Source organism: Trachypithecus francoisi, unplaced genomic scaffold, assembly GCF_009764315.1.
Source record: "Trachypithecus francoisi isolate TF-2019V2 unplaced genomic scaffold, Tfra_2.0 Lachesis_group7, whole genome shotgun sequence".
NCBI lineage: Eukaryota > Metazoa > Chordata > Mammalia > Primates > Cercopithecidae > Trachypithecus > Trachypithecus francoisi.
In genome coordinates this window covers 58,261,634-58,280,277 of record NW_022681472.1, presented here as the reverse complement: position 1 = coordinate 58,280,277, position 18,644 = coordinate 58,261,634, and the positions used below count along the sequence as shown (strand labels likewise).

Here is an 18,644-nt window from a genome sequence, read left to right as displayed (position 1 = left end):
TGTTGTCCAGGCTGAAGTGCAGTGGTCGTAGCTCACAACCATTGCAATGGTTCGTAGCCTTGAACTCAAGCCTTCCGAGTAGCTAATACTGTAGGCACACACCACTGTGCCCTACTGATTTTTAAAACTTTTTTGTAGAGGCAGAGTCTCACTGTGTTGCTCAGGCTAGTCTCAAACTCCTGGCCCCAAGTGATCCTCCCTCGTTGGCCTCCCAAAGTGCTGGGATTACAGGCATGACACCTGGCCTAAAGTCACTAAATTCTTTTAAAAATTGGTAGAGCAAATGTTTACTTCTGACCTTAAAGATGGCCTTAGACATTCATTTCAATAACTGCTATTTTGATTTGTGTGAAGAAGGTATTTTAGTTTCTAGTCTTACTAAGAACCTCTCTGAATTACTTATTTTTATAGCATTTAACTCAAAACATTTTAGAACTCCAGTCTTTAAAGTATATATGCCTTGCCCTAGTTTTTACCACAATTCTTTTGAAAAGATGGCTTGATTTTATTTAAAGTTCTAATATTTTATTCTTTAGGTTGCTACATGGGTGGATGAAACTTTAAGTTCTGTGGCTTCTAAATTAGAGCACACTGCTCAGACTTACTCTGAACTTCAAGGAGAGCGGATAGTTTCTTTACATTGCTGTGCCCTTTACACCTGCGCTCAGCTGGAGAACAATTTATATTGGTGGTGAGTCTATAGGGAGGAGGAATTTATCAGCGAATGCTTGTATTTGTATAGAGAGATGCTTTGAGTAGTGGAATACCAACATGAGAAGGTCAATTAAAAGATAATGCCTTATGGAAGGGAAATTTCACTTTGGAACAAAGTAATATTTTAAAAAAGTTTAACAGTTACATTTATAAAAGTAGTACATACTTAGTGAATATAATTAATAAGTTTTATAATGTATAAAGTAGAAACATAAATCGTTCAGAATCCTACCACCAGAGATAACTACAATTAACGTTTGGGGATATTTTAAATCTTTTTTTTCCTCTACATAAACGTGTACTTTGCTTTTACATAATTGAAAGTATAGGTTATAGAATTTTTTTTTATTTCATTGTATGAATATTCTCTACCTTATTTAATTATAGCTTTACTGTTAGAAGGTGACCTTACATTTTTTCTGTGTTGTATTTTAAGGAGTTAACAGCAAATTTGCATTTTGGAAACAATATACAGGGGAGTTTCCTAATGAAGTATAATTATTTGGAAGAACATGTATCAATTAGGGCCAGGTACAGTGGCTTACACGTGTAATCCCAGCACTTTGGGAGGCCAAGGCCAGAGGATCGCTTAAGCCTGGGAGTTCGAAACCAGCCTGGGCAATACTGTGAGACCTAGTCTCTACAAAAAATACAAAAAGTAACTGGGTGTGGTGGTGGGTGCCTGTAGTCTCAGGTACTTGGGAGGCTGAGGCAGGAGGATCTCTTGAGCCCAGGAGGTAGAGAGTGCAGTGAGCTGAAATCAGCCACCTGCACTCTAGCCTGGGCAGCAGAGCAAGGCCCTGTCTCAAAAAAAAAAAAAAAAAAAAGGGAAATCAATTGATGAATTTCCCATAAAATTTAATTATAAAGGTTTAATAAAAGTAGATCCAGTTATTAATCTTATGCACAAATTAGAATTAAGATGAAATTATACACGTTAATAGTTTTCTGAGGCGAAATTACTGGAGAAATGCCAGAAATGCTTAACTGATAATATGTGTAATTTCAAATTTATTTAGTGGCTGTGTTACTGCTTATTTGACCAGTTTGTGTTTTTGTTTTCAGGGGTGTAGTTCCTTTTAGTCAAAGGAAGAAAATGTTAGAGAAAGCTAGAGCAAAAAATAAAAAGCCTAAATCCAGTGCTGGTATTTCTTCAATGCCGAACATCACTGTTGGTACCCAGGTAAGTGATGAATTAAGCCTGTCTTCCTGTCTTAGGGGACCTCATTTCTCTTCAGAATCACTTTCTTCCCTTGTAAGCAATTTTACAGGTAAGCATCATTTGAAGAATCAGTTTCCAGTAACATGTATGTGTCACATCGTTCTTCCTTCATTCAGTAGAGTAATACTGTATAGATTTTGGTCCAGTATCAGTAGGTTTCCCTATGGGACAAGGTTCCCTGGTTTTAAAAATCACTTGCTACTTTTAAAATGCAGAGTCTGGAACCTCTTACCTGAAGTGTTTAAGTTTGTTTGGTGTTAGGGCCAGGCATCATTGTGTTTAACAAACATCCCGGGTGATTCTTACGACTAAACAGTTTGAAAGATACTGCTCTATGGGGATGTTGTCAGCATGAGGCGAGGGGCTTTGTCAAATCCCCATTTCTACCACTTTCTGGTTTTTGACCCTGAATGAGATGGTTTCAGGCTTCTACAGGTACTATTTTCTGGAAGCTGATATTCTTAATATCTCAGTGGTTCTCTAAGTGTGGTCCAGAGACTCCTGCCTTCTCCTCAACCCTTTCAGAGTCTGAAAATTTCCTTTCCTTTTTTATTACATATTTGTGTCAAGCTGAATTAGCTTCCTATTAGCTGAATTAGCTTTGTCAGAAGAAGGTATCACCAGATTGAATGCAGAAGCAGACATGAGAATACATTAAGAGATTTGCTAAATCTGACATTAAGAGATTTGCTAAAATATAAACAGTGTTACTTGTCTCGCCGCTGTTTTTTTGCAAATCTATTTTCCATAAAAATTGTTTATATGAACGTGGGGTTTTATTACTGTAAAATATTTAAATTTTTCTCAATTTCAATTACTAATATGTTTGATTTACTCAGTTTTAATTTACTGATTATTAAAACTAGATATGACCCATATAAACCTGAGGTTTTTGGGATATGCAGTAAAACTTAACAGTGAAAAAAGGTCTTGAGATCAAATGAGTCTGAGAACGTCTAATTTATTACATTCTGGTTGAGGTTTATCTTCTGGGTAAAACTTAATGCTTATATTCATTACAGCAAATGCTGTTATGAATGTTTAAAAACTTAATCCTTAAAACTTAAGACAAAATGGTGGTTTTTAATTATAGAATGTGTTAATTTCTTCATCTAGCACTTTAAATGCAGGGTTTTTTTTCTCAGTACAAAGGTAGTAAAATGTACGTATTCTCTTTCTTCATGACACCTTTTTTCTTGGTCTTACTCATGGTTTTCTTCTGCCTATTGGTCTTCTAACCAGAAAATTTTCAGCGATAACCCACTATTTTGAACATTATTGATGGGCCTTCATTATTTATATTAGTTTCTTTGGACAGGGTATATTCTCTCTTTTTTCCCCTGCTCCTACCCCCTCTCTTTGCCCCTCTTTTCCTCCTTTGTAGGATCCCCCTTTGCCTATTTAATTTAAATACTGATTTCAGATGTCCTGGACATTCTTTAATTGCACTCATGTATTAGCAGGATGTTGCAGCAGCTGCCATATCAGCAGGTAGGATGGCATTACTGTAGGCAGGGAGAGCAGAAAAAATAAAGATGCACTGGAGAAAAGCTATCATTAAAAAAGCTTGACACTAAATTGCTGAAAGATAACATATTAAAATACCTTGGTATAGAACTAAAGTTGTATTTTAAACCTGTAGAATACTGGAGGCTGAGGGCAGTTGCAGCTGCAGAACAAGGAAAATATTCATGCCTTAACATCAAAAATAACTGTTGGTCACTTAGAGTATTCAGCAGCATCTGTATTTATAGGTCATGTTAAGAACTATTCATTTTATGCCACGGAGTTAGAGTTAATGATACGCAACTATTCTTTGGTAGAACTGTACCTCTAAGCCAATGTTTCCAGTTCCTGCACTTTTCAAATGTACCACCATCTTCTTTTGTTTGTTATATTTAATTATAAGCCACAAAAAATCATGATCTTTGTATATACCTCTGGTCATCTATCACATAGTAAGATTGGGATATTGGAGAAATCAAAAGTTATCTCCAGAAAAAATGTTCCTATCCAAGATGGAGATATTGTTGGTATGTGTAACAGTGCTGTCTTGAAGGCCATTGGTTTTCAGAGTATGACCTGAGGTTAGTCCCGGACAGTGAGAGTTTTTTTTTTTTTTCCCTCTGTAGGTTATTTACTCCTGAACTCAGTTAAACTTCTGACACTAATGTCTACATATTCTTTTTTAATTTAAAAGAAAAATTATTCATGGAACCTTCTGGCTAGCAAGAAACAATAGTCTTCTGGAAGAAAGACACATCTATAGAGATGAAGTTATAGAGCCTATCATGAATTAAGGGAAAAAGTTATTTCAAACTGTAGGAAACAGACAAGTGTAATTGTTTTATTCACATTTTACTTTTTAAGTTATAATGCCTTTTAGTTTCTTCTCTGCTGTTTCTGCTCTGTTTGTTTGTAGCAGAATGGTTGGGATATCTGCTGCATGAAAATTTAAAGTTAATGCTAAATTTTTAGCAAAATTGTTGAAATTATTCCTGTTCCTTAATATTAGAAACAAATTTTCTTTTCTTTTTCTTCTTCTTTTTTTTTTTTTTTTCCTGAGATGGAGTCTCATTCTGTCGCCCAAGCTGGAGTGCAGTGGTGTGATCTGGGCTCACTGCAACCTCCTCCTCCCGGGTTTAAGCAGTTCTCTGCCTCAGCCTCCCAAGTAGCTGGGATTACAGGCACGTGCCACCATGCCCAGCTAATTTTTGTATTTTTAATAGAGATGGGGGTTTCACCATCTTGGCCAGGCTGGTCTTAAACTCCTGACCTCATGATCCACCTGCCTCAGCCTCCCAAAGTGGTGGAATTACAGGCGTGAGCCACCACCACGCCTGGCCTAGAAACAAATTTTCTTAATAAAGACCTTTAAGGTCATGCTTTTTCAGCCTTATTGATTGGGTAAGATTATATTGGGAAACTAGGAAGCCCAGTACTTTTATATATTGTATTTCATCCATTTGAAATAAATATTTTATATGTATATATATATTTAAAGTTATGGCATCTTGATGATGGTTTCTTTTTGTTTGCTAGGTATGCTTGAGAAATAACCCTCTTTATCATGCTGGAGCAGTTGCATTTTCAATTAGTGCTGGGATTCCTAAAGTTGGTGTCTTAATGGAGTCAGTTTGGAATATGAATGACAGCTGTAGATTTCAACTTAGATCTCCTGAAAGCTTGAAAAACATGGAAAAAGCTAGCAAAACTACTGAAGCTAAGTAAGTACTATACCTTAACTAATCGTGCTTTTACACCAGTTCCTTGTTTGCTCTGTATATGAATGGGAATAATCCAGGAAGACTTAGAGGTATATAGTGAAGTTGTAAACTCCTAACATGATAGGGTCTTGTTAAGGTTCCCAGGAAATTCGAAAAGGAATTGCTAAATTTTACTGTTTGTAACTTGGCTAATATTTGTATATTAAAACAGTTGATTTTAATATCCAGATGACATTGTAGTGTTCTTTTGATGCCCTTGTTTTGTTATTAGAGATATCCTTTGCAGGTGTTTTGTGGCAGTAATAATATGTTTAAGCCTTACTATTAAGCCGACATTCTCCTCTCTCCTTGTGTAATCATCTTAATTTCTACCTAACTTCCTGCCCTACATCTTGATTATTGAAAGGGTTTTTTTTACAGGTTAATGTACTCGAGAGGGTAATATCTGTAAAGAATTTGTAAACGTTTTTTGAGTTGAAGGGATTTGTGAATAGAAACACCACTGAATTTTGTATAGCCCCACATTTCTGGGGCTGGCTTATTGTTTGGAGAGTGGTACAGAGATCTTAACACCTGTGCTTTTAGAACATCTACTCATCTTTAAAAATAATCATTTGTACTGTAATTTGGTTGTTTGGTATGTGAACTTTAAAACTTTAGTAAAATTGTTAAATAACATTTTTTCTTAATCTTATAAAATATAGGTGACCAGTATAGTTATGTGGGAGAGTAGTGATAATCATGTTCTAGAAATAACATTTAAAACATCAGTGTATTTTCTTTTTTTCTAAATGTATTCAGTCATTGAAAAATGATAGGGATTTTACTGTACCTACAGCTTTTTAAGGTTCCAAACTTTTTTAGTTTACTTTCCATTTATACTCAGATGTTATGATTATAAATTTACTGACTTTACTGCTGTCATTCCTCTCAGTGTCAAAAGTGCATACTTAAATGTAGAAACAGTGATTACTGTTAAGTTAAATGTAATTTTTAACAAACCAACGCTATTGCACTTTATACCTAATTAAGATTTTGCTTTTAGTTTTAGTGTTCTTTCTCTGTCTTGGTTTTTTAAAAAAGATTTGTAGACTTTTCTTCTAATTACGTTGAATTTTGTACTAAAAATAAAAGTAACAAAACATTTTCATTGTCTTATGAACTTTGTAAAGAATATTTGAAATAATTTTGATGTGTACAAATATAAACAAGATTAGAATAGAATATGCTATTTAAAGCCTGTAGTTTTTGAAGTTTTTCAAGATCTTCCTTTAAGTCAGCCATTTCAAATATTAGCAAAAGAACTAAGTGAAATTAAATGTTAAGAACATAGTCTTTTTCATGTCAGTAGTACCCTTGTTTGCCAGTCATCGAAATGCATTCACTTTAAAGGTATGCTAGTGATTAGTCAGTATTGGCTTCTCCCCACCATCGCAGCATTTGTGGAGCAGCCAGGAGTATTCGCTGTGTGCTTATCCAGATCACTCTTGTTAAGATCCCAGTGAAAATAATACCGGCTTTCTTTTGGATTGTTTCTAAAATCTGGTGAAATTTCTGATGAGAGTAATAGGAGACAAGAGGGTTAAGATGATGGTCCAGATTATAATAGGTATATAAATAACAAATTTGTGAGTAATCAGTGGCTTTTCTGATTAAAAACTGATTTCTACCCTTTAATGAATAAAAATATTTATGTTTGTACCATCTGTAGAATGCCGTTTAGTTGCTGTAGTTATTTTCTTAAACAGAGTATTAAATAACTCAAAGAAGGCTAGTGTTTTAATCCTGTCACCAGATCGTTTAAGAATAAATTTTTATAAACCATTGTGACTAGAGTTTCTTCTTTGAACTCTTAAGAAATTAATGGTCTAATGGGCTTTTTACTTCCTTTACCATTTTTTTTTCGGTTAAATTGCCATATCCAAATCTTAGCAGTGTTGCAGTGTGAAACTTATGTGCTCAAGAGGCTTTGATAAAGCTGTGTTGATAAATTAAGTGTAAATTTCGTTATTTTTAGGTAAAGCTTATCTGAATCATTGTCTCAAGTTGTTGGTAGCTTTTATATTTTTCCTTCCCATATTAAACCACTATTTGAAAGTATGCATTGTGTACCTTTTATTCTTGAGTCTTAAAAATATGCAATAAAAAATTAATATAAATACACAACTCAATAAAAATATTTTTAATATTCATTCTCTTATAAGAAAATACTTGTGGTGTTTTTAAAAAATACTGGTTTCCATTATTTCATTTACCTAATTATAAGAATCTTATTTCGTATCTCAGGCCTGAAAGTAAGCAGGAGCCAGTGAAAACAGAAATGGGTCCTCCACCATCTCCAGCATCTACCTGTAGTGATGCGTCCTCAATTGCCAGCAGTGCATCAATGCCATATAGTAAGTTTTATTTGTTGTACACATTGGTCAAAATTGGTCTCATGCAGACAGCTGTGTTTGTTTCTGATTTAAGGCAACTCATATCATTTTTTACATCTTTTTATATAATTTGTATCTCTATTACTTTGATTTTTTTTTTGCGTAACTTTCTTTGAATAGAAAGATGGTATTTGCAATGTTGACTATTTCTGTTGTTTTTCAGAATTAGAGTTTTAAAAAGATATGTGAAATTCATTATAGTAATAGAAGGAAATAATTGCCACTAGCTAGTCTGTCTACTCACTTTTGTTGAGACTTTTATTATTGTAAATTGGTTATGTTTTGGTCACAACTTTTGCTCAAAATTTGTAGAATTTATAAACCTAGACTTACTATCACACCATGGATAGAATTTTTTCAAAAGTTCCTTAAAATAAATTTTATGATGTAATTGCTTTGCAATTTAGAAATTAAAAATTAGACTTTAGTAGTTATGTGATAATTTTCTTAAAACTATCTGGCAGATCTTCCTTTTTAAACTTTGGTTAGATAACCCTAATTCTGGGAGCACAAAATACATTTTATCCTATTTCATTGCACTTGTTTATACTGGTGTTAATACAATTAAACATTAATGGTTATTGTTTTTCTTCACTGTGAATTTATTTGAAGTACAGATTGATTAGAAAACTCCAATTCATAAAGCAGTAGCTTAGGAAATTTTTGAGAACCTTCACTTAGTATCCCTTTAAAGATAGTCTTTCTTATAAATTTAGATGAAATCTATAAAGTCTCTTTTACATTTTCTTTTTGGTACTTACCATTTTGTTGTTGTCTAAGAACGACGACGGTCAACCCCTGCACCAAAAGAAGAAGAAAAGGTGAATGAAGAGCAGTGGTCTCTTCGGGAAGTGGTTTTTGTGGAAGATGTCAAGAATGTTCCTGTTGGCAAGGTTTGTTCAAAATATCTAAGAATTAATTACTAACAGAACTATAATGATCTTCGTTATCCAGGGATTTGTGGTTCATATTTGAGTCCTTTCTTCAGGGCTGTTTTATTGATTAGCTTCAGTGGTATATTTAGTTGCACCCTGCATCTGATGCAGATCTGTCTTCTCAGTCCCTGACAGATGAAGATATTTTGCCTCTCCTTGAGCATTTGTGATGAAATGTTGCTTTTAAAAGAAAACTATTATTTGGGAATAATTTTAGATTTGTAGAAAAGTTGCACAGAGATACATTACTTTTTGGTATAGCCCATTCTTTGGATCTGTTAGACAGCTGTAATTGAGATCATCTTCCATGACATTTAAAATTCTTACATAGTACTGAAAAATCTTATTACAAGTCACCTTCTACTTTTTCTCTTCTCCCTGAAGAAAGTTTTGTCTTCTAAGAAATCATCAGTTTGAATGCCATTAATTTCACTCTTCTAGTGATGCATATTTAAAATGCACTTGCAGTTGTAGAATGTCTGTAAAGTAAAGGTTTTCATGATTACTCAGTAGTTTCTGAAATGTGATAGTCTTTCACTTATACTTAAAGGAAATAGATATACCAGGTTCTGCAGCTTACAAAGGTCTTTCTCATATACCGTTTCATTTGATTCTCAAAATAGACCTGTAGTTTATGGGTGGGTGTTTTCTTCTAAGAATAAGATACTGGCTTAAAATAAAAAGCATCAAGTAGCAGAAGTGGGACCCAAATTTGTCCTGATTTTAAGTTCTGTGCTTGTCTTTCTGTGTGTTGCTGACCCTATCCCTGTGTTGACTGTATTGTAGCCACTAGCTGTATATGTGGCTGTTTAAATTTGTTAAAATCAAATAACTTAAAAAAGTCAGCACCTTAGTCACATTAGCTTCATTTCAAGGGCTCAGTAGCCACTTATGGCTAATGACTGCCACATTGGACACTGCCAGTGTAGAATGTTGCCGTTTTCAAGAAAGTTCTGTCAGACAGAAAGCTGCTTTAATGTAATTAAGAGGGGAGATGGGAGGATCCCATGGGCTATATACTTAAGTTTTTCAGTTGATTTCTGAAAACATTCGTAGACTATAATCAGTGGCTGTGTGGGTCAGTTTTCTCTAGCAAATGAGCCTTGAATATAGATGTCAATAGAAAAACTTTGGTGAGTCTGTCTAGGTTAATTTTATAACTTGGTGATCATTGAAGAAACATACAAAGAATTGCATTCCTTTAATGTTAGTTCAGTGAATAGAATTTGTATGTTGATTTTATTTTACTGTTCATTGAATTTGCCTATACTTCCAGGTGCTAAAAGTGGATGGTGCCTATGTTGCTGTAAAATTTCCAGGAACTTCCAGTAATACAAACTGTCAGAGCAGTTCTGGTCCAGATGCTGACCCTTCTTCTCTCCTGCAGGATTGTAGGTTACTTAGAATTGATGAATTGCAGGTAAGTGTAAAGAAGTCATTCAGCAAGTGAATATTGGAACTGACTCCTTGAGTTTATTATGGAGTTTGAAAGCAAAATTCCTTTTGTGTCACGCAGGTTGTCAAAACTGGTGGAACACCGAAGGTTCCCGACTGTTTCCAAAGGACTCCTAAAAAGCTTTGTATACCTGAAAAAACAGAAATATTAGCAGTGAATGTAGATTCCAAAGGTAGATTTTGTAACTTTTTCAGCTGGTATATTCTATATTCCATTAATACTTGTTCAGGAAATGGGAATATGATAGAGTAATTCAGGGCATTGGCATTTTTTTGTTGCCTGTCTGTAACATTATGGAATGGCATGTATCTGTTTGAATTGACTTACAAGTGTGGCCAGAGAAGTTAAAATATTGTAGATGTTTATTAGAGATAAGATATATAACAATTTTTCTTCTCATTTATGTGCTTCTGAAGGTGTTCATGCTGTTCTGAAGACTGGAAATTGGGTACGATACTGTATCTTTGATCTTGCTACAGGAAAAGCAGAACAGGAAAATAATTTTCCTACAAGCAGCATTGCTTTCCTTGGTCAGAATGAGAGGAATGTAGCCATTTTCACTGCTGGACAGGTAGAGGCTCATTTTTGCTTTTGAAAAGTGATAGGACAACAATGGCATTTTTGCGAAGTTAGGGGGTCTGGCTCTGGTTAGCTTGTTAATAAATTATTCAAAAATTTAGAATATTTAACACATTTGAGTACTAGGTTTCTTATTGTTATTACTAAAATCTAATTTGGAAACAAATATGCCTGTCACAAAAATCAGATGCATCTTTTGATTACGAGTCAAACTTTACCGTTTTCCCATTATTGTAGGAATCTCCCATTATTCTTCGAGATGGAAATGGTACTATCTATCCAATGGCCAAAGATTGCATGGGAGGAATAAGGGATCCCGATTGGCTGGATCTTCCACCTATTAGTAGTCTTGGAATGGGTGTGCATTCTTTAATAAATCTTCCTGCCAATTCAACAATCAAAAAGAAAGCTGCTATTATCATCATGGCTGTAGAGGTAATTTGAGTTTTGAAACTACTGGGCATTTTTATTCAGAAAACACCACTAAATAGTCTTGCATAGATCTTGCAACAATCTTAAATAGATCATTCATTGCCCCTTTCTTCCCTGAAAGAGCTAATAGTCTATTAAGACAACATAGACAAGTACATCAGTGTGTGCACAATGTTGTAGGAGCATAAAGGGGAGAGATATAAATCATACTGTGACTGTACCAAAGACTTCCTTTAAGAAACGATACCTGGACAGATCAGATAGGCATCCCCTAGACACAGGGATGGAGTTGGGAGGTATTATCCCAGGCACCAAGAGCAACCTTTGTGAATCTTAGTTGGGAGAAAGTACTTTTTTTTGATATGACCAGAATTCTGGTAGGGATCCTACGGGTCAGTGAGTTGCAACTGAAAAGGCTAGAGAGAGGCACTAGGGTGTTTGTGTGCTCACCTAATGTTACCTAAACTTTAGCCTGAAAGTGAGGAGGAGGAGGAGGATTATAAGCCATTGAATGACATGCTTTTGATTTTTAAAAAAAGATTAGCAGTGGCTGGTGGGTGTTTAGAGAGCAGTTGATGGAGATCAGAAGTTTAGAGATCAGATAAAAAGGTTAATGTAGGCTGTGCGTGGTGGCTCACGCCTGTAATCCCAGTACTTTGGGAGGCAGATGGGGGCGGATCACTTGAGGTCAGGAGTTTGAAGACAGCCTGGCCAACATGGTGAAACCCTGTCTCTACTGAAAATACAAAAATTAGCTGGGCATGATGGTGCACGCCTGTAATCCCAGCTACTCAGGAGGCTGAGGCACAAGAATCACTTGAACCCTGGAGGCAGAGGTTGCAGTGAGCCGAGATCGCACCACTGGGTGCGATCTGTTACCCAGCCTGGGTAACAGAGCGTGACTCCATCTCAAAAGAAAAAAAAGAAACACTAAAAAAAGAAAAAAAACAGTTAAGGCAATAATCCAGGTTAGAAACAAAGTCAGTGTCAACTTTTGGAAATGAGGAAGGAGGGGATGGATTTAAGAGATCTTAAGGAACTAGAACCTACAAAGCTTGGTAACTGGATTTTAGCTGTAAATGAAAGAATTAATAAAGCTTCTGATTTGGACATGTTTGATGGTAGGGAGGAAATATAACGGGGGGAACAAATGGAATAAGGGAAAAGGATGAATTTAGTTTCAAACATGTTGTCATTGAGCATTTGTTAGATGTGGATATAGTGCATTAGAAGCTATTGGAGCAATTTCAGCCGAGATTGACCTGATATCACTGAACATCTTAAAAGGATCACTTATGACGTGCTGAGAGTACTAGGGTGAATGTGAGTAAGTAGGAGTGCCAGTTAGGAGAGATATGATAATATTCCAGGTGGGAGATGATAGTGACTTAGCCCAGGGGATGGAGTTATGAGTGAAATGTGACTAGATTCTAGATACATAGTCTTGTGTTGTTTAATGACAGGGATACATTCTGAGAAACAGATTGTTAGGTGATTTCATTGTTGTACAAACATCATATAGTGCACTTACCTGAACCTAGATGGTATAGCCTATTGCTCCTAGGGTACAAACCTATATAGTGTATTTCTACACTGGATACTGTAGGCATTTGTAACACAGTGATAAGTATTTGTTTACGTAAACATAGGAAAGGTACAGTAAAAGTATGGTCTAAAGGATAAAAAAAGAGGTGCACCTGATAGGGCATTTACCACAAATGAAGGTTAGAAGATTGAAAGTTGCTCTGGGTAAGTCAGTAAGTGAGTGGTAAGTGAATATGAAGGCTTATGTTATTACCCTACACTGCTGTAAACTTTATAAACACTGTACACTTAGGCTACACTAAATTTTTTTTAAACTGTTGATTTGTTTGTAATAATACACTTAAAACACATTGTACACAGTCAGGCACAGTGGATCGTACCTGTAATCCCAGCACTTTGGGAGGCCAAAGCAGGTGGCTCTTAGGCAAGGAGTTTGAGGCCAGCCTGGGCAACATAACAAAACCCTGTCTCTGTAAGAAATACAAAAATTAGCCGGGCATGGTTGTTCCTGTAATATCAGCTACTTAAGAGGCTCAGGCACGAGAATTGCTTGAACCTGGTAGGTGGAAGTGGAGGTTGCAGTGAGCTGAGATCATGCCACTGCACTCCAGCCTGGGCGACAGAGTGAGACTCTGTCTTAAAACACACACACACACACACACACACACACACACACAGTGTAGCTATCTGAAATGTTTTCTTTCCTATATCCTTAAGGTTTTTGTTTTGTTTTGTTTTTGTCAGAATTTTATTTTCTTTTTTGAAAAAAAAAAAAAGTTTTATTTTCTTTTTTTGGAAAAAAAAGTTTTATTTTAGGCTTGGGAGTACGTGTGAGCTTTTACTGCAAGGTAAACTCATGTACAGGGTTTTTTGTACAGATTGTTACATCACAGGTATTAAACACTTTTTCTATTTTTAAAATTTTTTATTGCCTTTTAAAAAAATGTACAATTTACAATGCTTTCTTCTGTAATACCTCCTGAAGGACCTGCCTTAGGCTGTTTTAGTTAACTTTAAAAAAAAAAAAAATAGAAGAAGTACACTCTAAAATAACTAAAGAAAGTATAGTAAATACTTTAGAAATCAGTGACCTAGTTTTTTTATCATTATCAAATGTTATACTGTACATAAATTATATGTACTATACTTTTATATGATTGGCAGTACAGTAGGTTTGTTTATGCCCGCATTGCCACGAACAGTATGATTTAACGACAGCTATGATGTCACTAGGCAATAGGAACTTTTCAGCTCCATTATAATCTTACAGTACCACAGTCATATATGTGGTCCATCATTGACCATAATGTTTTTATGAAGCACATGACTGTACTAGGTATCTTTTTAAGGTAGAACTAATGCATTTGCTAGTGGCTAAATGTAGGGTATCAAACAGACGGAACAAGAGAGTTAATGATTTTGGAAGAATGAAGTTGTCATTGAGTTGAAGACTGTAGAGGTGAAAATTCAAGAGTTTGGTTTTAGACATGTGAAGTTTCAGATGTCTCTTCCAATAGAGGAAGTGAATGTGAAGACATTATAATAGATAATAATGTCTTCTTCACTGATAGAAGAAGTGAAGGTGAAGGTTCAGGAATTTGGTTTTAGACAGGTGAAATTTAAGTTGTCTATTAGAAGATTATCGACAGATTCCTGAACCAAGAGGAGATGGTGAGTAGAAAGTTAGATGTGTAAGTCTGACTAACAGAGGAAGGTTCAAGCTGGAGAAATTTACTTGGGAGTTGTTTTTTTTTAGAGAAAATTATACTGAACAAGATCATGGAGGTTGTGAGGAGAAAAGGTCCAAGGACTGAGCCTTGAGAATAGTCTCAACATTTAAATGTCAGGGTGATAAAGGGGAACCAGCATAGGAGATCGAGAAGGAACATCCACAGGGTTGGAGGAAAGCTAGAATGAGTTGTGTCCTGGAAGTCAAATGAAGAGCACGTGTCAATCAGGATGCTGGGACCAACTGTGTCAGATGATGCAGTAGGTCAGTGAAGTGAATACTGAGTATTGACTGTTGGATTTAGCTCCATCTAGATCATTGTTGATAGTGGGGATGAAAGCATCGTTAGAGTGAACTTAGGAGAAAATGAGAGGTGAGGAACTGAAGATAAATACAAACAACTTTTTTGAGCAGTTTTTCTATAAAGGATGGAAATGGAGTTTAATATGGGGGCATATTCACCCTCCATTAGGTTGGAGGTGAACAGTACTTTTTAGAACTGCATCTAAAATAGAGACCCAGACTCATTCTTAGCTTAGGTTTGCTTGTAACCTATTGCACTAGTGGTTTCAAACTAAAGGAGGTGATGATACAGAGGTAGCTGTGGTTTGAACTTGATGTCTAGAAATAGCCTTCATATCATTTTAGAATTCTTGATGGGTTACCAATATTGAAAAACCACAGGATTTGTATTTAAAATCCAGATTTTCAGTTGCTCTCAAAAGATTAGAAGATCTGGTGAAATTTGGCCTTGTAATCTATATCCCAAAAACATTAGACTGGTCTTTACAATTCATTGCAGTTCTCACTACTTAGAGTTTGTTGTTCCAAGTGCTAGTGATGCCATTTAGTATACAGCTTCTGTTATCTCTTTTACACACAGCCTCCTTCACTCATTTATATTAATTCAAGTGTAGGCATTTGATTCTGTGAGCTCTTCACTTTGTCAACATCTGACAGGTAGAGTCATCATCCCGTAGGTAGGGATAAGGTGTGTCATCATTAGTCTCTATACCTCAGTGACTAGGGCTTACCACACAGTAGTCCCACAAGAAATGTTTTATTGAACTCACACTGCCTTTTGCTATAAGACTAAGTGACAGATGTAACATACAATGATGCAGAGTAAACTTTTCTGCTTGTAACACAACTAAGTAGTAGTGATACCCTCAGTGTGAGAGCCCATCTACTACAGTCTGGCAGGTTGGAGATGAGTTTCCTGTAGAGTAGTAGCTGCTTTTAACTAAATAATTGGCTATTGCTTGAAACTAGTGTATATGACAGCAGTGTACCACAAAATATCTTGATTTTAGTTGTTCTTTGTTTTCAGGGAGACTTTGTTTGACATTTTCTCTTAACATATATCATGTATAAATTTCCCTGTGTTTTGGAACGTTTAGTATTAAGCCCTTCATGTACTGGAGCTTATTATTGATGAGGTGACTTCAGAGCCATAGTTAGTTCCACAATCAAAGTGGCCTATCTCATATGTGGTTGTTAGTGAAAATAGTTGTTTAAGTGTGTTTTCTTGTGTGGACATCTATTCTCCACCCGCTCTCAAGTTGGGGAGAGGAGAGAGCTTATTTTGACCGTTTTCCAGAAGGTGACAAGTTGTTCAAATGCAGTTTTCTTTTTTCCTTTATACTCCCACATGCTCTTTTCCCACCTGCCTTTTTCTAGTTATAGTTAAAATGAATGACTTTATTTTATAAAACTAAAGCTTTATATTCAGTTCATTAAATATTCTACAACTACAGTTTTCCATTCTGAAAGAATGAACTTCTTGGTATGTTCATGCTATTTGTCAGAAGATGAATGATATGTTCTCTAAATACTTACCAATACCACTGTGTCTTTGTTAATTAAATTACAGCTGTCATGATTCCTGCAGAATTGAAGGTTTTGGTTTTCATATAAACTTTAACAGCATAAGAGGGCTGGGTGTGGGTTGCACATGCCCAGCACTTTGGGAGGCTGAGATGGGGCATCACTTGAGCCCAGGAGTTTGAGACCAGCCTGGGCAACATGGCAAGACTCTGCCTCTACAAAAAATAAGCCTGCTGTGGTGGTACATGCCAGCTACATGGGAGGCTGAGGCGGGAGGATTACTTGAGCCCAGGAGGTTGATGCTGTAGTGGGTTGTGTTCACATCACTGCACTGCAGCCTGGATAACAGAGTGACACATTGTCTGACACACACACAAAAGCCTAAGAAGGTGAGAGTAAGCCTGGAATAAAATTTATATCCTTTGCTTAATTGGCTATCATTATTAATATCATAACATGAAGTAAAAACCAGGGATTGGTAGACTGTGGCCCAAAGGCCAAATCCAGCTACTCCTATTCATTTATGCATTGTATGTGGCTGCTTTCCCATTTCAGTTGCAGAGTTGAGTTAGTTGAGAAAGCTAAAAATATGTACTTGTCCTTAACATAAAGTTTATCCTCCCTTCTCTATTCCTGTCGATTGTATGTTCTGCTTAAAGTCTACCCTTAAGTTCTGTTTCTTTTGATAGGCCACCTGAAATTGTCTCTACTTATTTGCAAATCTGATAATATATTATTGTGTTGGCCGTGAGAAATTTTTAATATATGTAATGTGCTACTCAAATTCATTGAGGTTTTTTCCCCCTAATTTGTCTGAGCACAGAAACAAACCTTAATGCAACACATTCTGCGCTGTGACTATGAGGCCTGTCGACAATATCTAATGAATCTTGAGCAAGCGGTTGTTTTAGAGCAGAATCTACAGATGCTACAGACATTCATCAGCCACAGATGTGATGGAAATCGAAATATTTTGCATGCTTGTGTATCAGTTTGCTTTCCAACCAGCAATAAAGAAACTAAAGAAGAAGAGGGTGAGATTAAGAACTATAGCAAGGTCTTTAAAGGGAGTTTTTAGGCAATTTTGAAAATGTAACAGTTGTTAAAGAAAACCAAATCACTATAAAGATTTGTGTGTCCTTTTTTTTTTTTTTACTTTCTCAGAAGGTAAAGATGGGTATGTAACAAAATTTTCCAGCAGTGTGTTTTTATTGTCTTTAATACTATATGATATATACAAACTGGATATATAATACTAAATGAACTTTACTTATTTTATAATTGCAGATGACATTTATTACATGAGAATTATTTAGCAAGTTAAGCCAAGTTACATTGAGGCAACTTTTATCTAAATTTTTAGAATATAGAGGAGAAAAATCACTTAGTGAGGTGTTATGTTTTTGGAAGGTTTTTTTTTTTTTTGCCATAAACTTTTTAATTGGCTAAATGAAGGGAGAAATTGAGAATAAAGTGTAAATATGTAATTCATAATGGTTTTTTTAAATTTTAAATTTGCTGATGATATTCTGGTAGCTACATTTTTGAATAGTGGTTTGCAGGTTTCTGACCTTTCTATCAGTATCATTGAATCAGTAAGGATTATACATAATACATAAACTAAGACTGAAATACTGGTAAGTAGGTCTTTTTCTGTTTTAATTGTGAAAGCTAAATTTCAGTCTTCTTATTAATGACCTTATTTTTTTCCTTCGTGGATTGAGAAGTAAGGTGGAATAAGGAAATAAATCACATATGAAAGATCATATAGTTCAATCTGTCTTAAGTGTTAGTTGCTCTAAGGAGGAAAAATTGAACAATTGGTTATCTAGTATGTGAATTAGAGTACTAAATATATAGAAATTAGTGTTTAGTGGACTGTAGATACTCAGTATTAGTTTTAAAACTTAAATTGATCTTAATTTTTTCTCATTTTTCAGAAGCGGAGCGTTCTGAAAGAAATACATTTGCAGAAAGGCTTTCTGCTGTTGAGGCCATTGCAAATGCAATATCAGTTGTGTCAAGTAATGGCCCAGGTAATCGGGCTGGATCGTCAAGTAGCCGAAGGTAATGTGATTTTTACCAGGAAACTTTAATTGGAGGAAAAAACCAAGTACAGAAAGCAGTGTATCTCTTACCTGTCGTGTACATGAATTGGTGGGTCCTTTTTTGTTTCATTTTTGTTCCTCCCAATAACACCCTGGGAAAAATAATCTAACAAATTAAAGTTTAAGGTAGAGCTGGGACACTTAATAAATTTGAGATAATTTAGACAAGTAGTTTAAATTTGTTTCTTTCAATTTGTTCTAAATTCATCGTCTTGCTTCCTAGGAAGTTACTGTCTTATTTGAAGAACAAGTAGTATAATAATTGAAGGAACCTTAATCTTTTCAGATTGCTTATTTAGGTCAGTTTCTCAGATATCTTGATCTGGGAAAAAAATGAAAGGCTGATGTGTTTTATGGATGTTTGATGTTTAAATTTTCAGGCTGAGTTTTGGGATGGACAAACTTTTATAACACATTAAATATTGCTAGGTATTT

The 18,644-nt window shown here is 35.4% G+C and overlaps 1 protein-coding gene across 4 annotated transcripts in view; it reads left to right on the top strand.

Annotated features, from left to right (window-relative positions):
- Positions 1–18,644, top strand: part of UBR5 (ubiquitin protein ligase E3 component n-recognin 5) — a 156,116-nt gene that overhangs the window by 86,879 nt on the left and 50,593 nt on the right. For all 4 annotated transcript variants that reach the window (XM_033202522.1, XM_033202524.1, XM_033202523.1 and 1 more), the window contains exons 12-22: positions 537–691; positions 1,780–1,897; positions 4,979–5,163; positions 7,450–7,559; positions 8,379–8,491; positions 9,810–9,953; positions 10,050–10,161; positions 10,406–10,560; positions 10,806–11,003; positions 16,925–17,135; positions 18,042–18,168. In XM_033202522.1, coding sequence (XP_033058413.1) covers positions 537–691; positions 1,780–1,897; positions 4,979–5,163; positions 7,450–7,559; positions 8,379–8,491; positions 9,810–9,953; positions 10,050–10,161; positions 10,406–10,560; positions 10,806–11,003; positions 16,925–17,135; positions 18,042–18,168 — 1,628 coding nt within the window. The remainder of the gene's footprint in view (positions 1–536; positions 692–1,779; positions 1,898–4,978; positions 5,164–7,449; positions 7,560–8,378; positions 8,492–9,809; positions 9,954–10,049; positions 10,162–10,405; positions 10,561–10,805; positions 11,004–16,924; positions 17,136–18,041; positions 18,169–18,644) is intronic.